The 20,397-nt window shown below is 50.5% G+C and overlaps 8 protein-coding genes across 8 annotated transcripts; 5 read left to right on the top strand and 3 right to left on the bottom strand.

Moving 5' to 3' along the window:
* Nucleotides 1–579: 579 nt before the first annotated feature.
* Nucleotides 580–2,126, top strand: CI109_106604 (allantoinase; the record flags this gene model as incomplete). The annotated part of the gene is made up of 5 exons (XM_065967877.1): nucleotides 580–776; nucleotides 830–1,127; nucleotides 1,191–1,244; nucleotides 1,316–1,945; nucleotides 1,989–2,126. The coding sequence occupies 5 exons, from the start codon at nucleotides 580–582 to the stop codon at nucleotides 2,124–2,126; spliced, it is 1,317 nt and encodes a 438-aa protein (XP_065823949.1).
* A 793-nt stretch (nucleotides 2,127–2,919) lies between these two features.
* CI109_106603 (DNA-binding protein, 42 kDa) lies at nucleotides 2,920–4,425 on the top strand (the record flags this gene model as incomplete). The annotated part of the gene is made up of 7 exons (XM_065967876.1): nucleotides 2,920–3,014; nucleotides 3,076–3,177; nucleotides 3,229–3,284; nucleotides 3,339–3,820; nucleotides 3,865–4,054; nucleotides 4,197–4,245; nucleotides 4,293–4,425. The coding sequence occupies 7 exons, from the start codon at nucleotides 2,920–2,922 to the stop codon at nucleotides 4,423–4,425; spliced, it is 1,107 nt and encodes a 368-aa protein (XP_065823948.1).
* A 261-nt stretch (nucleotides 4,426–4,686) lies between these two features.
* Nucleotides 4,687–6,468, top strand: CI109_106602 (uncharacterized protein; the record flags this gene model as incomplete). Its single annotated transcript, XM_065967875.1, has 6 exons — nucleotides 4,687–4,735; nucleotides 4,785–4,993; nucleotides 5,035–5,116; nucleotides 5,351–5,540; nucleotides 5,987–6,313; nucleotides 6,366–6,468. The coding sequence occupies 6 exons, from the start codon at nucleotides 4,687–4,689 to the stop codon at nucleotides 6,466–6,468; spliced, it is 960 nt and encodes a 319-aa protein (XP_065823947.1).
* Nucleotides 6,469–8,763: 2,295 nt separating this feature from the next.
* Nucleotides 8,764–9,871, top strand: CI109_106601 (uncharacterized protein; the record flags this gene model as incomplete). Its single annotated transcript, XM_065967874.1, has 3 exons — nucleotides 8,764–9,076; nucleotides 9,148–9,554; nucleotides 9,785–9,871. 3 exons carry the CDS (start codon nucleotides 8,764–8,766, stop codon nucleotides 9,869–9,871), a joined length of 807 nt encoding a protein of 268 aa, XP_065823946.1.
* Nucleotides 9,872–10,057: 186 nt separating this feature from the next.
* On the bottom strand, nucleotides 10,058–11,530 carry CI109_106600 (uncharacterized protein; the record flags this gene model as incomplete). The annotated part of the gene is made up of 9 exons (XM_065967873.1): nucleotides 10,058–10,131; nucleotides 10,245–10,345; nucleotides 10,410–10,452; nucleotides 10,530–10,614; nucleotides 10,736–11,063; nucleotides 11,106–11,122; nucleotides 11,196–11,251; nucleotides 11,376–11,419; nucleotides 11,475–11,530. The coding sequence occupies 9 exons, from the start codon at nucleotides 11,528–11,530 to the stop codon at nucleotides 10,058–10,060; spliced, it is 804 nt and encodes a 267-aa protein (XP_065823945.1).
* Nucleotides 11,531–12,186: 656 nt separating this feature from the next.
* Nucleotides 12,187–16,098, bottom strand: CI109_106599 (uncharacterized protein; the record flags this gene model as incomplete). Its single annotated transcript, XM_032003954.2, has 17 exons — nucleotides 12,187–12,225; nucleotides 12,284–12,461; nucleotides 12,517–12,809; nucleotides 12,866–13,012; nucleotides 13,077–13,200; nucleotides 13,252–13,521; nucleotides 13,575–13,681; nucleotides 13,731–13,909; nucleotides 13,960–14,028; nucleotides 14,078–14,499; nucleotides 14,557–14,728; nucleotides 14,789–14,939; nucleotides 14,987–15,076; nucleotides 15,132–15,385; nucleotides 15,441–15,672; nucleotides 15,722–15,897; nucleotides 15,960–16,098. The coding sequence occupies 17 exons, from the start codon at nucleotides 16,096–16,098 to the stop codon at nucleotides 12,187–12,189; spliced, it is 3,042 nt and encodes a 1,013-aa protein (XP_031861952.2).
* Nucleotides 16,099–16,422: 324 nt separating this feature from the next.
* On the top strand, nucleotides 16,423–18,239 carry CI109_106598 (uncharacterized protein; the record flags this gene model as incomplete). Its single annotated transcript, XM_065967872.1, has 6 exons — nucleotides 16,423–16,477; nucleotides 16,534–16,650; nucleotides 16,700–17,122; nucleotides 17,180–17,366; nucleotides 17,419–17,558; nucleotides 17,614–18,239. 6 exons carry the CDS (start codon nucleotides 16,423–16,425, stop codon nucleotides 18,237–18,239), a joined length of 1,548 nt encoding a protein of 515 aa, XP_065823944.1.
* Nucleotides 18,240–18,258: 19 nt separating this feature from the next.
* CI109_106597 (uncharacterized protein) lies at nucleotides 18,259–19,963 on the bottom strand (the record flags this gene model as incomplete). The annotated part of the gene is made up of 9 exons (XM_065967871.1): nucleotides 18,259–18,539; nucleotides 18,594–18,636; nucleotides 18,707–18,892; nucleotides 18,937–19,085; nucleotides 19,148–19,263; nucleotides 19,316–19,398; nucleotides 19,458–19,629; nucleotides 19,687–19,746; nucleotides 19,815–19,963. The coding sequence occupies 9 exons, from the start codon at nucleotides 19,961–19,963 to the stop codon at nucleotides 18,259–18,261; spliced, it is 1,239 nt and encodes a 412-aa protein (XP_065823943.1).
* Nucleotides 19,964–20,397: the final 434 nt, after the last annotated feature.

Genomic DNA, 20,397 nt, shown 5'->3' with positions numbered 1-20,397 from the left:
TTGACCACTACAGTGTATGGGCTCGGTATAAGTATGTGTACAGAGGACGGTCCGTATCAGTGTCCGGTCTGTAGACATGTCCGGTGTGAAGGCGTAGTCGGTATGGAGGCGTATTTGGTGTATGGTCGGTTGGTATACGGATGAGGTATTGAGTTCCCAAGAGTGGTGGCAGTCTGGTGTTTGGTGAGCGAATGGAGTGTGGCCTGGGATCCACTACAGTGACCATGCCAGCAGCTAACATTTGTTGTCCATCTCATTTAAGATATCCAGAGGCTGAATTGTGTCAGTGGAACCTAAGTGTGTGTGCATACATCACCTTTCTCTCCTTTGCATGACTGGATGAAGACTTTTGGGTGAAAGAAATTTGTTGGGATGCATCATGGAATAAGCACGGACCTCCACAACGTGTTGGTGGTGATCCGGAACGTTGTACCTGAGATCCGATGATTTCGGACAATATCCTTATCTCGCGGCGCGACATATCTTTTGGCCCATTGGAATCCATGTCACCTTGCACTTCGCACCTGTTCTCCTCCACAATTCGCGCAACGCCTTTCGAATATCCACCGCACAGCTGACATGGCTAAGCAGATCATACTGGCTCCTCTCGCATTGCTTCCTGGGAGCCCTACGCCAGAGCCGGCCTCCATTGAGGTAGACTTGTCCACTCGCCTTATCACAAATGTACGACGCGGTCTTCACTTGGAATCCAAACACGACTACAGCGAGGTGGTGTACATTGAGGAGGGCAGAGTGCTCCTTCCCGGTCTAGTTGAGTACGTTCGATTGCGGAGTGACAGTTGTAGTGGGTCTGACTAAGGACTCGTAGCTGTCATGTTCACTTGAACCAACCCGGTCGCACTGCCTGGGAAGGATTTGAAACAGGAAGTACAGCAGCTATTAGCGGAGGTGTAACAACCGTCATCGATATGCCACTCAACTCGATCCCTCCAACAACCACGGTCCAAGGTTTAGAAGTTAAGAGAGAGGAAGCTAGAAGGATTGGTGTGAAAACAGATCTCGGATTCTGGGGTGGCATAATACCTGGAAACCAAGCAGAGCTTGTACCCATGCTGACAGCTGGTGTGAAGGGGTTCAAATGTTTTCTGATTGAGTCGGGTGTCGACGTGAGTCTTGAGATGTGCACACCGCGTGACATGAGTTCAGCTAAATTGGTGCCATCTCTGCAGGAGTTCCCATGTGTACAGGAAGCAGACCTCGTACAGGCGTGCGATGCGCTTAAAGTCAGTGGTGTGGTAGACGAATAGTGCTGATTTCGTAGGATACAACCGCCTTAATTCTCTTCCACGCCGAGATGGATGTTCACGCTCATCCTCCCGACGTCGCCGACCCGAGCCACTACAGAACCTTCGTTGATTCAAGACCGCCAGCTTGGGAGATTTCTGCGCTCGAGTTAGTCCTCAAGATCGCGCGACAGTATCCCCAACTTCGCTTCCATATCGTCCATCTTTCCGCTGCAGGAGCTGTCCCATTGATTCGAAAAGCTCGAGCAGATGGCGTGACCAATCTTACGGTCGAAACATGTTTCCACTACTTATGCCTGAAAGCTGAAGATATACCTCACAACGCCACTCAATTCAAGTGCTGCCCTCCTATACGCGACGAAGCCAATCGAAAACAACTCATAGACGCCTTGCTAGATGGGACGATCGATTATGTTGTTTCCGATCATTCGCCTTGTGTCCCGGAGTTGAAGAAGGGAGACTTTCTGACCGCGTGGGGCGGGGTGTCTGGCTTGGGTTTGGGATTGTCCTTACTCTGGACCGAGCTGGGGGAGAAAGTTGGACTAAGTCGAGTAGTAACCTGGCTTGCGGAAGCTCAAGCGAGACAGGTAGGACTTGAAGGCAAGAAAGGGGTGCTGGCAGTCGGTGCAGCAGCAGACTACGTGGTCTTCGATCCGGCAGCGAAGTTCGAGGTGTCTCAGGTGAGCTAAAGCGCAAGACGATTGTATCCTGACATGTGTATAGGATTCTCTACGTTTTAAGAATAAAGTATCGCCATATGTGGGTATGACATTGCGAGGGGTCGTGGAGCAGACGTATCTGGGAGGACAACTTGCATGGGATGGGACGCAAGCATTGAAGTCAACCGGCATATTGCTTTGAACAGAGTGAAATAGCTGTCAGCTTCGACTCCATAAGCCCGGCTTTTGTTCCTGCAAGCTCGCTGCGGCTGCAAGATCTTGTTGCGTGACATGTATGGATATTTGCTGGGAAAAGAGGAACAAGCAGTAAGAAGTGTCTCGGTAAAGAGCTCACTGGGTCATGGCGCCGGGAGTGGTCCAGTCCAAGTGCACATGAACCGAGCGGAACTAACACTTCGCTACCTCACCTGGAAGTAGACCAACATCTTAGCGAAAAGGTCTGGTGCTACCTCATGTGAGCTACTAGCACTGTTAGGCGGCAGCAACGTCACGGAGTCATGTCATAGCAGTGTGGGGTTGCACCAATACGGAAAGCGGTTAGTCGCGCCTGTGGCAGGTTGTTGGTCGCATTGACCAAGGCCCGCCAGCTACAAGGCGGCATGCTTTGTTTGCAGCATTGATGAGTTGAATCTCGCCTTCCCCTGTGGCATGCCAAGAGCAGATTGGCACGATGAATGCAAGGAGCGTCGATGCTGGTACATAATAGTCTGCTAATTGTGTTGAAATGCGCGCAGAATTGACATATCAGTATGATCGAATATGGATGCTTGCTCTGTCCGCCACAATGCGGAGTTTCGAAAAGCTGAGACCAAGTGACATCACGCTTTTTTGGTGCTCAGTTGTTGGAGGTCGCTCGCCTTGCTTTGTCGCAACATGCTAACTTGGAAGGGCAGCATCGATATTAACCGCTGTCATAGCATCATACTGTATCATTCACACTTACATACACAAGCACATACCACATCTATCGAAAAATGTCCACCGAGCCCGCCGTTGACCTCAAGAAGAACGTCCCTCAGCCAGACGCAAAGGCCGAGAAGGAGGTGGAGAAGGGTCTCAGCAACGATGCGTACGTTGATTGTCAACGTTCGTTTACGGTGTCTCGTCTGACTTAGATTTACGTCGTGCAGCCTCACCAAATACACCACCGCCGGTCAGGCTCTCGGTGACGTCTTGAAGAAGTTTATCCCTCAAGTCGTCGCTGGCAAGAAGGTTTTGGACCTTTGCATTGAGTGAGTCTTTTCTCAAAAACCGGTCATAGCCAGGCTAATCCTTCGTTGCAGAGGTGACAAGCTCGTCGCCGAGACCGTCGCTCCTTTGTGGAACAAAGCTAAGAACGGTGTCAAGGTTGGAAAAGGTGCGTCAGCCTGTTGTGAATGAAGCTGACATGTAGGCTCCGCATTCCCTACTTCCATCTCCGTCAACAACGTCGTTTCCCACGTCTCTCCCCTTCCCTCCGACCCCGAGATCGTCCTCAAGGAGAACGATGTTGTCAAGATCATGCTTGGTATCCAGCTCGACGGTTACGCCGTTACTCACGCTGAGACCGTTCACCTGTCTTCCAAGACTGACGGCGTTGCCGCCGATGTCATCAAGGCAGCTTACGATGCTGCTCAATTGGCGATGAGAACTCTCAAGGTCGGCGCCAAGAACTGGGACGTCACCGAGGTCGTCGAGAAGGCTGCCAAGGACTACGGATGTGTCGGTGTCGAGGGTATGCTCAGTTGTCAACATCAACAGAACGTCACGGACGGAAAGAAGAGAGTGTTGATAAACCCTTCTCCTGAGCTCAAGAGAGATCACGAGACTGTTACCTTTGATGAGGGCGAGGTGTACGGTGTGGACATCTTGGTGGTTTCAGGCAGCAACGGAAAGGTGTGTACCGATAGCAACGATGCAAAGCTGACTACGTGTGGCAGGCCAAGGCCGATCCTTCGCGAACTTCCATTTACAAGCGGGCCACCGACGTCAACTACCAACTCAAGATGAAGACTTCTCGAGCTGTGTTCTCTGAGATCCAGAAGAAGGCCGGTGTCTTCCCCTTCACTCTCCGAGCGCTGGACGATGAGAAAAGGGCGAGGATGGGTGTCCAGGAGGCTGTCAGCCATGGTGAGTTAACGTTTTGTCAATTGTGCTGACTTTCAGGCCTGTTGAAACCTTACGACATCGTGCAAACTACTCCCGGAACCATTGTCGCCGAGTTCTTCTTCACAAGTGAGTTTACGAGTGAAAAGAATCGGCTGACATTTAGTCGCGTTACTCCCTGCTGGTCCATTGCTTCTCTCTCCCAACCCTGTTTGGTACTCCAGGTGAGTCGCAACCAGTGTGGTCGCAGCTAACAATACAGCGACAAAATCTCTTCATCCAAGTCTTTGCAAGATGAGGAGCTTCAGTCACTCATTGCCCAACCCCTGCGTGCACCCAAGAAGAAGAGCAAGAAGACTAACGGCGGTGAGGCGAAGGAGGAGACAAAGGCGTAGAGCAAGTAGTCTCCATTATTATGCACTGGAAAGCCAAAATGCATCTCATCAGCACATGCAGGTATCTCGATAGCGGTCCATATTTTGCAGTTGATGGCATGTCACGTGATGCTGCCCATGTGAAAGCTGCCCCGGTGGAGGTCGGCTCCGCCTTTCTCTGTGTGATGAGATTGTTGACAAACCAAGACATGATGATAACGTGTACCTTGACGGCGTTCGGTTTTCAAATGACATACAAACGAATTTTGGGACCCTGGAGCGATGAGCGCATCTGAGGTTCACTTGGTCGTCCTGATTCATGGTCTATGGGGTAAGTGCTCAACCGCTCGACCTAAAGCTAATTTGGTCAGGTTCACCAGCACACCTCGCTGTTGCCGAGGAGGAGCTCGAAGCAGCATGGAATGGAACTCGCATCGACGAGGACATCACCGGTCCTGCAGAAGACCCCACCGTCTCCACCCAGATCCAAAAGGGCACAGAAAATCTGGTCATCATGGTCGCTGGAGGTATCGCATCGACTCTGACCTATGATGGAGTTGATGTCTGTGCAAGTAGAGTAGCTTGGGAGGTCAGTGATACCCGTCATCGATGGCGCTGATGTACACACAGGTCGATCAAAAGGTTGCTGAGCTCGAAGAAGATGGGGACAGAGTGACCAAGTTCAGTGTCATGGGTTACTCTCTCGGTGGTTGTGAGTGCACACGTTGCGGTGTAGCGGCTGACCACGTTCAGTGGTTGCACGTTATCTGATAGGATTGCTACATTCCCGCACTCCTTCGTTCTTCGAGGCACATCACCCCGTGTCATTCTCTACAATCTCTTCTCCTGTGAGTTGGTCTTCTGCATTACACCGCTGACAATTGTTAGTGGTACGGGATTCCTCGCTACAGTGAGTTACTTCCAATCTTCTGCGCTAAGACTTCAGGTACCTTGATCTCCACCCTCCTCTGCTGGCTCGGTGCTCGAATCCTCTCCCGGTCTGGGGAGCAGTTGTACGTTATCGACCATTACTCTGAACAAGACTCTCGACCTCTTCTCGAGATCATGGCCGATCCCCGCCTTGTATTTTATCAAGGGTTGGAGCATTTCGATCGACTTGACGTATTTGCGAGCGGGTGAGTCAGCAATGAAGATTGCGGCTGACAATCAGTATCAATGACAATACTACCCCCTATCCTACCGCTGCCATCGAGACTGTGGACCATTTTCTTGAGTGGCAGGAGCAGGGCATCGAGGTGGACGCAGATGAAGCTGGTATTATACGCTCTTGGTCTAAAGCTGAGAGTGATAAGAAGGTAGTCAAGAAGAACCTGGGAGCCTATGTGGGCACGTTGCCACCCGTACTTCGATATCCTTTCCCCTTCAATTATGTGAGTTGCATCCCAAGCAGGACGTCGCTCATATCCAGATCATTTTACTCTTCTTCCCGATCTTGCTACCTATCCTCGTCATACTCATGTAAGGCATCGAGGCAGGAAGCAGTGCTGATGTCAGTTTCGCACGACAATCGCTTGATACTCGTCGATCGTAAGTCGAACCAGAGGGACACCACTGATGACAGAAAACGACGACTCCAAGAGTTGGCTCAGACTTCAAGCGCGGGGGCCCGATCACCTATACCCTCAGCTTCCGGGTTGTCTATCCAAGGTCTGAGAGACGCTATACGTCGCATCGAACGTAATCTGGAATCCGACCTCATCGAATCAGCCGAAACGCCTGACATCTTTACACACATCAAGGCGCCAGTCCAGCCTCACGAAGTTACTGTCAAGCTTCGGCTCAAGGATGCTCAGCTGAGAATGGCGATGTGGCTCAATGCGCTGCCGTTGAAAAAGCATATTACTTGGTGGCCTGAGATCCGCAATGCACACGCTACAATCGTAGTCAGGTGAGTGACTTCTTCGAAGATTGAGCTGATGTGTTATAAGGGACCCACTTAGGTTTCCAGCGCACGAAAGAGGTAGAGGCCTGCTTCAAGTATGGGCAAAATGTCTGTTAGGCCAAACTACAGATTACGACATACTCATAGATGACAGTATTTGAGGTAGTGAAACTGGGAGTAGACCCCTACAATAGTGGTATGCAGCCCTACCCAACGTCCTGAAACACGCACTCCCAGCGATAATGGCACATTTTTGCCAGCAGTTATTATCGACAAGCCGCGGAGACTATCTGAGTTCTGCTCGTTTCCTTCTGGCCCGTTGCACTGCACGTCAGCATAAGCAGCTGTAGCGTCACTCACTCAGCTGTTTGCTCTCACTTCCAAGGTCCATAGACGACACCGATGTCTGACGCTTCAGAATTTTGCCGATATCTATTTCATTAGCAACGATTAACAGCCGGTTGACTTACTTCGTAATGGTGTGAGACGTACAGGGAGGATGTGGTGGTTTCCAGTGCGGGGCTTAGAATAAAGTTAATCGCGTATGACTCGTTTTCGATTATCACTTACTGGTGTGGCTTGAGGCCTCTGTATAGAGTCAAACTCACCGCCGCTGAATTGTAGGCGTGCTCGAGGTTTTCCGCTGCTTTGTGGACTGGCGGAGAGGCACGACAACAACGAGCAATCGCCGCATTCGGTCAACTGATCGGTTTGTATGGAAAGTGTCTCGGGAGCTGTTCTGGACACATGCAGATCCTCGAAGGAGTCGAGCATTGACGATGATTCGTATGAACGGCGGGGTGTAAGGGAAGGGGAAGTTGCTGGCAGACCCCATGCAGAACAAACATCTGCGTAAAGTTGATCCTGCCGTAAGTCGAAGGAATCTTCATCGTAAGACGTCGGGTTACAGGCTGATTGAACCTCGGATACATCCGTGGCTGGTGAGGTAGCGTACGACCTGAGGAACGGGTCCAACTCATCGTCATACAGTTTCGACGTCGCAAGAATCTGTGGACTGGGAGTTATTCGTCGTTGAAAAATATACAAATTGAGGTCTCTTACCTCCGGTACCACTTGTGTAAAATCGGCTTCGTTGAATGAAGACCGTTTGCCTTTACTGATCGACGTTGGAGCATTTCTCAAGTCGATTTGTTCCGACGAGAGCGCGAAGAGAGGCAGCCGATCTTGCGACGACAATGACCTGCTATCATGTACAATTCGGGAAAGATGTTCTATCCTCGGCTCTTGACTTTGAGAGAGCACTTGGTCTGTCAATGAAAATTGAGGAAGAGGGGGAAGGCCTGATGAAACGATGATCTGGGGTTTTGACCTGCATGTCGTGGAGGATGATACCTTGCGAAAATTGGCTAGTTGCGATTGAGATAGACGACCGCCCAGCTTCTTCACGAGCGGAGGAGAGCCGACAATTGAGTCGAGATCCACAGCGCTCGGGTTTCGTGAACTTTGTAGAGCAAACGACTCTACGGAGACAGATGGGGCACCTTTGCCTCATGAGCTAAAGAGCAACCGTGAAGAACTCACGACTGAAGGTTACCATCGCCGGGTTTGGATTGGAATTAGGTCGCTGTGGTAATTGGGCGATGTCCCATGGCATGTGGTTGTCGAACATGCCGACAGGCTTCGATATGAACATCGAATCGAGACTGCTGGATTTGAACGGGGGTTCCGACTCTAGTAGATGATGTACCGAAGTACCGTCAGACACGACAGGTTTTCTCGTTTGCTTAGAGCGAGTCAGGGATAGCATTCGATATATTCGACTTCCTATCGAACTTTTGCCTTCCTGATCACTGTCCTGACGCGGATCACTTTCTTGATGACCTTGGGTGGCGTATAAGGTGTCCGACCTCCCATGTGTGACAAGATGGGATCGTTGGGGATTGGTGAAGCGCTGTCGCAAACTGTCTCCCATCCTGTTCAAAGAAAGAATCACGAGTGAGCGTGATCAGGGGACAAAGGAGGTGGGTAGGGAAGGCAACTTGAATCAGGAAGTTGATTATCAAGGTTCGCGGGTGTAAGGTAGCAACAAAGTGAAGGGATGAACGAGAGGGAATTGCGGGTAGTCGAGCGATCAGAAATCGGAGACAGAGGTTGAATGACATCTCTTTATCGACCAGGTGCCTCAAAAGTCAGTCTCGTCCAAGAGTGGAGGTGTGTTGACTACAAACATAATCGTAATGACACTGTAGTCTCATTTGTAATGAGCCCTCGATCGATCTCAAAAGGAACATTATAAACATTACAAAATTGTATCGCACTCGGCCGATCTCGGCTACTGTTGCTTGTCCCATCCCATTTCTACCATTTCACTCCCATCCTGTCGATCACCGCGTTTCTGATCTTCTCGTCAGCTTGGTCAATTCCCCAGTCCTCAAGTGTCAAGATCAGATTTCGTCCTCCGTGCGCTCAGCTGAGCTTGCTCGCTACCACACATAATGTCGCTTCGATCTTGTTGTCGTACATCAGGAATTTTCGTCCCGTCTCATCGTCTTGCCTCCATCCGCTATCGTCAAGCGCACTCAGCCGCTCAGCCAGGATCGGGCCCTGCTTCCAATCAAGCCTCATCTTCGTACAATCCCGCCGGCAACAGCGAGAGTCGGGCACACCCTAGGAAAGGGAAGCAGCGCTCTGATGGACTCGCAGAGTCATATCGGTTCCCAGAGAAAGGCAAGAATGGCGGTCCACCAGATCCATTCGAAGTCATGGCCCTTGACAGATCAGCTAGCGAACAGCAGGTGAAGCAACAATGTAAGTCTGATGAGCCGGAAATCTACTGCAAAATGCATATTGCTCATTATTTATTGGCACTCTTGCGCCAGACTACAAACTGGCACTTCTCCTTCATCCCGATTCCTCCCATCCTTCATCTTCCCATGATCATTTTGCCGTTCTCAATCGCGCATACAGGTTACTCGGCAAGCCATCATCGAGAAACGCTTACGTGAAAACGGGATACGGTTGGGATCTTTCTGCCGTTGCGAGCCCACGACATGATCCCGGGATGTATGCCGAGGTCCTACGACGTAGACAAGGTGGAGCCGCTGCTTGGGACGGGTCGACTCGTCGGTTCAGAGATAGTGATGCTGGAAAGGGTGCATGGGGTGGGTTCGACGGTAGTCAAGGCTGGCGACCTTATGAGGATGTGCACATGGGCTTTCAACCGACTGGACCTGCGGAGGAGCGGTATATGTCTAATCCTAGGTTCCTCGCAGTCGTTGGGGTGGCGGTAAGTCCTTAATCCAATGACATGCGACTGACAACCCAGAGTGCTGTTGTATGTTGGATGCAATATCATCGACTTGGTTATGCGGCGGAAACCCACAGGGAAATGCTTGATAAGCATCATGTCGAGTGAGTCACCTTCAACGAGGTATCACGCTGACATCCAGCGCATCACATAACCTTGCTCAAGCGCGTTATGAAGCCGCAGTCCACGGAAGAACACGTAGGGAACAGATACGCCGGCGTGTCCGTGAGGCCGAGGTTCTGAGAGAACTGGAGAAGATGGAAAATGGCGAGGTGGCGATACACGATATCAGATAGCGCAGTGGGGATTACATGCAAAGCTACAACATCGTCAAGTACGAGATACCTAGATAGGCGAGCAAATAACATGGTTTCACCTGTCGATGGGTTCGATTGCCGCCCGAAGTTGATGTCGTGCTCGGCGGGGAAGACGATACACTCGCGCATGGGGTGCTGTCGTCAGCTGTGCACGACTTATTTGGCTCACCCATGCGGTTTTGCGTAGATTGGAGTGGGCACCCAGCCTGAAAGATCAGCGCCTGTGTTAATCTCGATCTCTACTCACCATAGGTCAGTCCCGTTTGCATGCTCCAATCTGAGGCTTGCTCGGTCTTCCACGTCCACATGACCCAACCGGACTAATGTAAGCTTTTCTCAGATGGTTGAACACTCACTGCTTGTTCATACACCCAGGTCTGGGTCTCGAAGGACTGGGCAAGATATTCAACATAATCGGCGGAGAACCTGCCCGGATCCGCACCTGTCTTTCGGCTACAGTCACCAGGGTATTGCAACCTGATACGGATTCAGCGGGGAACTCCGGCATGACACTAACGGTGCAGAGCCATTCAAGGTATTGTCATAGCGAGCCCCTCTGCCTCGACCGTTCAACCAGAAGGCACAATCAGTGTTGGCGGCTGAACATCAGCTACCACTTTATCGGATTGGCACTCACGAGTGAACTCCCCTACAATCGTCCAGTGTACCCCGTTTGAGGTCTGAAGATATCCTGTTTGACCGCAATACCAATCCAAATTGGCCTTATAACCCATAGAGAGGAGATTGAGGTCAAATCTGTCAATCAGTGAAGCTCTCTCTGGTACAACTCACACTGTGTAAGTATGCTAAAGGTCAGTACGCTCACAATCATGCTTCACTCACTGTGTCCATAGCCACATCGTGGTAGTAGGGTTCAGTCATAAACGAGTCCCACGTCTGTAACCCTTGGAACCCTTCGTCAATCGCAACGACAAGGTTAGAATTCTGTGTCGAGGCGTCCCGAACCGAGGTGTATGCCGCTTGATAGAAGGATTTGAGGACATTCAGCTCGTTGTTATCGTAAGGAAAGGGTTCGTTGATGAGCTCGATTGCGATCACGGAATTGTTGTAGAACGACTGAGTGAATTCAGCGGTGAGGATCTGGAGCGCGGTAAGGGTCCGCGAGATGTTGGTGTCGTTGCTGAACCAGTTACGAGTGCCAAGTAGCCCTCTGTACCCCTTAGCATCCAGCGTTGTTCAGGAGGGCACTTACGAGTTATCGAAACCGTTCTGACCACCGGGAGCGCCATGCAGATCGACCATGACCTGCTGTATCAGCCATAAGAACTACGATTGAACCCACCTTCAGATTCAACGATGCAGCCCAGCGAACCGCAGATTTAAGGTACTCATATGCCCCTGTTTGTCTTGGTTAGCTGGGTTGAGCGATCGTACATACCGATCAAGTAGGGTTCCCCGTTCTGAAGGGGTATTACCGACCAGACTATCCGTCAGCACCGTTATCCGTACACACCGAACTTACACCCGATTTGTATTCTTATCGTATTCAAACCGACATTGGCAATACTGGACGAGAAATTAGCGAGGCAATGTTATTTATCCGTTTGTCCAAGTGACTCACTCTTGCAGCTCTTGATACTGGAACCATGTATCCCAATGGTGCGTTATTTCTGACATTGTATCGTTCTGCCACGACATGTATCGTCCATATGTCCATTCGTCTACTACCCAATCAGGCTTGTTGGCAAACAGGGAAGGAGTGATCCAGGGCTGGACGGTGAGCATGAATCATTCGCTCTGTATCCACATACCTCGAGAACAAGCCTGAGCACATCAGCAGAACCTATGGATAATCGGTGGAAGGATACACTTACCAACCACCAATGTTCACACCTCGCATGGGATCATCACCCCAAATGAAGCCAGGAGCATTCCTTATTACAGATGCTGCACTTGTCTTCGAGGCTGACCCTGCAAAACGAGGCGAAGCGCATGCGCAGCTGAACAAAGTTAAGAACAAGCAGCGGACGAATTGCACTCCATTTGTCATTATCGGTGTGTTTCGGCGATTCAAGAAAGATATGAAGACTTGATCGAGATAGTCATATCAGCCCCAACGAGATGAGAACGGTCATGATCAAACTAAAGATGTATTTTAGGCACTGACGATCACACCATGCAACAATCAATCAATTCATCAATCCATCCAACCAGAACATCATCAGTGGACAATGAATCAACTTGAAACACGGTCATTGTTCTTCATCACGTGACCGCGTTTCATCTCGGGTAACGTAGCGATTCCTATAGCGGATATATGCATTGTCTGATGTCTACAACCCCTCAGAGCTCACTGGGCTCACCATCACCATCTATCATGCAAAGTCAGTCGCCCCGTACCTTGTCACTCTTGCGTGAAAGAAGACTCACCTTCACTTTCCCACGTTGAGTGTTCTGGTCCTTCTCAATGGAGATGTCAACGGTGATCTTGTCGAACACAGAGATCGATACTTCGCTACCATCCGCTTTGGGTACATTGATGGTGTAGTTTTCCGCGTCATAGTGATGAGTTTCCTTGTTGAACGTGATGAGACCCTCCAGACCCAGTCTAAATTACCCAATCAGCTTTGTACTCGTTTGGCAATAAAATAACCATCACTGACTTTGAAACGAAAACCGCTAAACCGTTCTTGAAGGTTCGGATCACGAAAGCTTCCTCTCTCGTACGACCATCCCCTGAGCCGGTCGCCGCGCCTCTCGCCTTCAGTGCAAGACCAACATAGAACTCCACTGATGCTCTTCCTGCCATCTGAGCGAGACGGTGACGACGATTGACAACCTTGAGGGTTTTCTCAACGTGTGACTTGGATTGAAGTGAGGGATGTAGCGGAGTGTAATTGATTGCGGCTGACAGTTGACGATGTGCGAGGACATCGGCGTATCGCCTGATTGGGGACTGAGAAAAGCAAATTAGCGAAAAGATGTTGTATCCCAACTTGAATCAGAACATACTGTAAAGTGAGTATAGATCGGAGTCGCAAGTCCGTAATGGCCATACGTGTCTTTCGATACGCTGCCTGAGCAGAAATACTCCGCTGACAACATGCACCTCGTAGCCATGATACGGACCAAAGTGTTGAACTCGGGCTCATTCGGTTCCTGTCACAGGATCAGTCAGCAACTCTCGTCGCTGAGTTCTTTACACAACCCCATATCCACTCACAACGCAGCTGTCGAGCGACTTAGCAAGTGCCCCTGAACTTGAGACGTCCAGCGTCATTCCCTTACGCTTCATCAGGATATCCTGCAGTGCTTCAAAGTTTGTCTTGGGCGGAGGGGAGTGTCGTCTGTGCGAAGGAGTTAGCCCTGATCACACGCACCCCGCTGTCGGTGCTCACCTCAATACTGCGGTGGCAGGGAAGGTCTCTTGAATCTTCGCAGCCACACTGATATTGGCCAATAACATGAATTCTTCCACAAGACTATTTGTCTCCCGTTGTTGTTTCTGCTCCACGTCGATAGGCTCTGCAGACTCGGAAGAATCAAGGTGGATCTTCAGCTCAGGCGAGGAAAGGGACAAGGCTCCTGCTCGCATTCGACCTGCTTTGAGTTTGATCGCTAGAGAATTGAGCAATCGGATTGAATCGGTAAGAGGGTCTTTAAGGGTTCTGTGAAGCGTCAGTTTATGTGTTGACCGCATCCTGTGAGTGGTGGTGCTCACTTGTTGTCCTTACGGAGCTGGGCTTCCTCATAAGTGAATGCCTCCTTAGAGGCGATCACAGACTTCGCGAATCTAACCTTCACGATTTCGGCTTGCTCGTTCATTTCCTGCATTACATCATGAGCAGGTGAGACATTATAGCACAGCAAGACGTACCCAAATGACGGAGAAGGCCAATCTCTCCACGAACGGTCTTAACGAGCATAGGTTGGTACCAAGTAAAGCCGGCAACATGTCGATTCGCTTGTCAACGAGGTACACGGTGGTGCCTCGTGCAGCAGCCTCGGAATCCATTGGGTTGTCGGGATGCACGAAGTGAGACACATCGGCAATATCTGAAAATTGATGAGTTCGGTTTGAGATGTGACTTGGTATCTTTACTCACGGACACCAGCCTCAATGTTGCCGTTGGGGAGACGTCGTGCGTGAAGAGCATCGTCTATATCCTGACACCCTGTGGAACGGTCAGCGAATCCTCTCCGTAAACGGCATACGACACGTACCTGGAGGATCAATACTGCAAACAATTAGGTCTCTCAGATCTTCTCGGTCACGCCACTCCAAGCTATCGGGTTTTTTCTCGGGTACTACCCACTTGTCCCCTTCCTCGGGGAGACATCCCAATATGGCTTTGCCGAAGGGACGATACGGTACTTCATACTCTAGCAGTAAACTTTCCTGCTCGGCTTCCTTGCTCTCTACTTGACCAAGGGATCGCACAAAGTGACCGTCTGGGTATCGCGAGTTGACTGACCACGAGTCGATAGTAACCAATATCTTCTGGTCAAGTAGCTGAGGTGCTTGTCGAGTACGTAGTCGGATACGAGGAAGGGAGGTTGATAAAGGCGTAGCAAAGACGGTTTGTTGTGCAAGAGATGTGAGGGCGGCCTCAGACAAGGACGATCGGTCGACATGACAAACATAACTGCCACGAGAACAGTCTTAGCGCACAATGTTACACCTTACCACACGTTCCACTTACGCTCGCCAATTCCTCTTCACGACGCCGACAACTCGACCAGTTGGCAAGATGTCTCTGGGCTTTTTTCTGGTTTCGTCCTCAACTTCCTTGGTCTCCGACTTCTGCTGCTCCAACTCTTTGTCCAGGACACCAGCCCCTTCGTCATCATCGGCGTCGTCGTCTCGCAATGCCACTAAGTTTCGGACATGTCAGCAAGACGCGATGTGATAATGCTCATACAATTCAGGCTTACCGTCTTGATCAACGACTTCTTCGCCAGGAGCCTTCCATTCAGCTTCAGGGAGGATTTCGACAACAACAATGTCACCGTTGACGGACCGGTTCATGGCCTCTCGACCGACAAGAAGAACGGGTTTCGCAAGTCCCGGTACATTGACCATACCCTGAGGCGAGTCAGCCTTAGTCGCATGTGCCGCAACGAATTACATACCTCGAGATAGTTGTACTGGTTGGCGTTGAAGTGTCCTTGATGATATCGACCAGTCTTCACACCGGCAGTCAAGGTGTCTTGAGGGAGATACTGCGCAAAGCATCAGAGGCTTCCCGCAATGGTGTCCAAATGAGGACAAACGTACGTCTTGGTAGATTCGCTTAGCACGACGCTCTCCAGTTGACACCTCGTCTACTCCTCCGACCACCAGATCTACTAGTCTTGCTCTCTCCTCACCCTGCAGTCCGTCAACATAGTCCCTCGCGCTAACTGCTGTCAGGCCTTCTGAATTCGCTATTTCACGATTTCCCCGGTCATCGGTAAGCAGAACCAGTTGAGGCGCCTTAGATGTAGACGCATCCAGATGCTCAGCATAGAAGTGAAGTGTCTGTCGAATAGCTAAATGAATGATCAATATATGCTGTGAAACGACGAGCAAGTTCATTCGACTCACCCCGATCATTTCTATCGTTCATTCCCTCGATACCGGTTTCTTCGTCCTCCTCTTGCACTGTTGCTGTCTCCCGTCGTTCTTCGTTCCACCACACCCATATACATCTATCCTCATCCTGTATAAGTTGCTGAAGTCGGTTATACAGAGGCAGAGATCGGTGTCGTGTCTCTCGGATGGTGGTGGAGGGCACAACGATCGGCAATGTAGCAGGCAAAGCAGTCAAGAGATCCATCTACAACTGATCAGAGAGCTGCTCGCACTGTAACGAGAACCTGACTCACTTGGTGCAGGACAATGTTGGTATCGATCACAAGCCAGTGGCCATTTCCAGCAAAATTGTGATGTTGGGTGTAACCGGTTCTTGGTAATACTGATCGCTGACCCGGAAAGTCGATACACAGGGTACAGTCCTCGAAACCGCAAGGGATATCGTCTCGAACATATCGCTCCCGCAATACTGCAAGAGGGAAGGGGATAAGCTATCCACTGCTTTCTATACCATATATCATTCCCACTCACTGCTCATGACCTTGCCTCGAGCAGTCTTCTTGAGGAACTTTGTGTGTGACAAAGGGACATCGGTGCGAGCTCTCTTGAGTATCGTGATGGGCGGGTGGGGCTTCGAAGAGCTCGGTACGGCTACTTGTGCCGCGGCCATGATGTCTGGTATTCGTTGACGGGTAGACGGTTCGTAGATCAGAGGATCGAGAAGTACGATTGATTGACAAGATGTACAAAGATCATCGAAAGTGGAGAAGCTTGCTAACGATTCAAAATGATCTTTATGAACGCATCCCACTTTTGGCTCTTGCGTGGTACCGGAACACCGGGTCACGTGCGTCACCACGTGGAGATCGGTTCGTGTATCAAGGACGTGTTGCACTCTCTTGCTCAAAGTCACTACTATGATTATTATTGTCCTTTACATGCGGATTGACAGAGGTCAAAGCCATAGCATTGCAGAGTTCCTCATACCATTACCATGGACATTAAGAAGAAACTGAGGATAGGGTTCATTCACCCAGACCTCGGCATCGGTGCGTCAGTCAAGCCCGCAACAGAGTTCCCTTTAAAGCTAACTGTCACTTCGTAGGGGGTGCTGAGCGACTGGTCGTCGACGCTGCGGTTGCTCTTCAGCGCCGAGGACACGAGGTGGTCATGTTCACGTCTAGACATGATCCCAAGAGATGTTTTCCTGAGACCACAGATGGTAGGTCTTATCATTGACTGTTACACCAAAGGGCTTATGCGATGTGTAGGGACTTTGACTGTCCACGTTCTCGGTTCTTTCCTGCCACGATCCCTTCACCCACGACTCCCTCTCACCATCGTCTTCTCCATACTCCGCGCTCTGGTCCTTGCCTTCCTTCTCCTCTTCTCTCTGCTTCTCCCCGGACCACCGACGTTCATGAACCCTCTCTCACCGATTGAACCTTTTGACATCTTCTTCGTCGATCAGCAATCTGTCGCGATACCTTTGCTGCGATTCGTGAGCGGGACTAGGGTGGTGTTTTACTGTCACTTCCCTGATAAGCTACTGAGCGGTGGCTGGGAGATCAACGTAGATGCCCAAGGCCAGGAAGGGATGGGCATCGTGGAGAGGAAGAAAGGATCAGAGAGTGTTGGGTTGGCCAAGAAGCTTTATCGATGGCCTATCGACAAGTTAGAGGAGATTACAACAGGTGAGCGAATGCCCTCCAACTGGTCTTTGTGTCATTGATCCCTCCTTCTCGTCGCAGGTCAATCAGACGTCGTACTATCAAATTCTGAGTTCACGTCGAGAGTTTATGCCCGGGCCTTCCCGTCTCTCGCCAAGCGATCCCCTCGCGTAGTCTATCCTTGTATCGATGTCGACTCTTATCAACCTTCCGCCAGAGAAGGGAAAGGGAAAGCCAAATTAGACGATGGTGTACAGCTGATCTCTTCGTTAGTCCTGGTCTCTCGGTTTTGTAGTCCACAGCTGACACATGAAGTGCAGAGCCCGACCCACCATCATCTCCCTTAATCGTTTCGAGGCAAAGAAAAACGTGGGCTTAGCGATCAGAGCGTTCGCGAAGCTAGGAAGTGATGGTCTAGTATCAGATGCTCGATTCGGGGAGCTTCGACTGGTGATTGGAGGTAAGTCTTAACATCCACGATGGCATGTCAGAAGATTGCTTATATCTGCATCCAGGTGGCTATGATAGTGAAGAGCTTGATAATAAGAACACGCTTTCCAATCTACAAGACCTCTGTGATGAGCTATCATTAACTTACCATACGATTGGAAAGTCAGAATCCTCTACACCACCACCAGCTGCAGTACAAGTGCTGTTCATCCTCAACTTCTCAAGCGCACAACGAACCCATCTCCTAACGTCACTCAACACTCGATGTCTCCTTTACACTCCCGCCAACGAACACTTCGGCATCGTCCCAATCGAGGCAATGTCTTGCGGTCTACCCGTCCTAGCTGCAGATTCCGGAGGGCCGACAGAGACTGTCTTGGACTTGTCCACCCACAAGGAAGGCACTGGTATCTTGCGGTCCCCGAAAGCGGAAGAATGGGCACCAGCTTTGGCGTCCTTGATTGATATGTCCGAAAATGATCGGAACAAGGTCGCCGAAGCGGCGAAGGGACGCGTACATGACAAGTTCAGCTTGAGCAAGTTGGGAGCCGATCTCGAGCAGGCATGTCGCGATGCGTTGGTCCTAGGAGACCTGCATACGCAGTTGGGCGATAAGTTGATTTGGGGAGGGGCGACGTTAATGGCGACTTCAGCCATAGGATTAGCGTTGATTATCTGGTTATCCGGTTGAAGATGGGCAATATGCACCCTTATGACGATGTCGCCTCCAGTCCATCGGTGTTTGAAGACGTGGTGGACCAGATCTTGAGCGTTGAGTCAACGAGTCTAGAAGGTTTTTTTGGTGTCGTTTTTCGTGACCTATCTTTTTGCGTGCTGTTGCTATCGTCCTCGCTCTCCTCGTCATTGGACGATTGCTGTCCGGAATCAGAGGAATCGTCCGAGTCTATGACGTCGCCCAGACATGTTCGAGATCCAGAGCATGTGAGAAGGAGGGGCTGGAACGGGTGGAACTGCACTGAACCGACTGCATCTGATCTCGAGGTCAGATGGAAGACTGGGTACGAGCAATGCTAGGTCCACGTACCGTTGTGCAGCTTTTCTCGGAGAACAGGCTTTGATAGATCTGACTTCGTGATATCCCACACACGCACCACACCAGACTGCATGTCAGCTTATGCAACGATCGGTTTAACTCACCTCATCACCTGAAGCGAGCCATCTTCCCCAAGGATCTACATCAAACCACAATCTTTGATTGGAAGAACCAGGCCTCTCCAGGGCTGCGACAGGCCTGGAAAGGTCACGGACATCGAAGACTTGTATTTGTTGAGATCGCCGGGACGCGACGAAGATCGTTTGAGGGTTCAAAGGATGAAACGCCAGCTGTAAAACTCGATCAGGGATATGGCCATATGAATCAAACTTGCCTGAGTGACACCTCCCCCTTGTACTCCATCAACATGAGCCACAGGTGCAGCTCCGGTGTCCTCTGAATATAATGACACCGACCCTGAAAAGGTTCCTGCCGCAAATGTTCCCGAGTAGTCTGGCATGAAAGCTAAAGCGGAGACAATGCCTGTTGGAAAAGCGAAGCACGTTAGGTGCCGTGGCGGCAGATTATCAAGGCTATGCACGTACCCTTCTGCCCCCCCTTTTCTCGCCTGGTGAATGCGATTTTCAACCGCTCGGAGGAGTTGTAGCCGGGTGTCGCAACGTCAAAGACCTCGATAGCATTTTCAAAACCGCAGTACAACCTGGGAATCGGGTTAATTCTGAATGATATAATATGCACTTATGCATACTCACTTGCTGGATGTGGCGTTGAAGGCCATGCTATGAGGAGCGATGAATCGTTCTCGGTGATCGACGATGGGATAGGTGGCTCTGATCTGGATCCCTCAAGAGCAATCAGTGATTCGGAGTGTGATCTGGGTTCATCGAGACTCACCCTGCCATCATTCGCATCAATCAAACGGACAGGCGCATCCCTGATACTTGCCATGTAGCAGAAAGTGGGAGGATTCAGCGCACTCGCAGACGAGTACCAGAGAGTGGAGTGTATTGCGTCGGGTTGCTTGTGGCTTTTGGTGTCGATAGCTGACGGTATAGCCTCGGAAGTCCTACAATACAAAGTGTTCAGCATCTCGATGGATCAGGCTTCTTCGCAATTCACTCACGCATGGACTCGCAATGTGCGATCTTCGGTGGCACTCAAGATTGCAGATCCATCTGAGCACCTGTCAGGGACCAATATATCATCAGTTGTCTTCTTATGTTACGGACGCCATCTGGGAGATAGACTGACCATCTTGCGCAACGCCAGAAATTCGGGCTAACTTCTGCATCGAGATCCGCAGCGTCCAACTTGCCGAGTGATGTGGGCGAAGTACCGAAATCGTGTGGAGGAGCTGAGGGCCATGATGTAGTAGCACTGTTCGCTGTATCGGCCTCCATCTCCGAGTGTGATACCCAAGTTCCAGACGACTGATAGAGAAGAAAGCAGTCAACAACCGTAATCAAGGTGAGTTAACCTCCACCTAAATTTGGACATTGTTATGGTGCTATGGTGGCAAAGTCCGCTCAACTGGAATACAAGCAATCACCTTTGCTTAACATCCAACCATCGTCCTCCACCTTTCCTCGTCTCTCATTGTTCATTCATTTTCATCCCTTGATAGACATACATTCGGCACGGGAGTAAGGAGTGGCGACGAGGAGAAGATTGGCTTTATCACTCCGAACTTTCCATTCGACTGACCGTTGCGCTTACTGTCCGCTCGTATTCGACCTCGACATACATCAGGACGTACTCTATGGTCATGCCTTTCTCATCATCCGACTCAGCATAGATGGTATCTCTGAAGGCAGCGACATCTGGCTAGGCACCA

This window comes from Kwoniella shandongensis, chromosome 12, assembly GCF_008629635.2.
Source record: "Kwoniella shandongensis chromosome 12, complete sequence".
Lineage (NCBI taxonomy): Eukaryota > Fungi > Basidiomycota > Tremellomycetes > Tremellales > Cryptococcaceae > Kwoniella > Kwoniella shandongensis.
The sequence above is the reverse complement of the archived record's forward strand: the minus strand, read 5'-3'. Positions and strand labels throughout refer to the sequence as shown.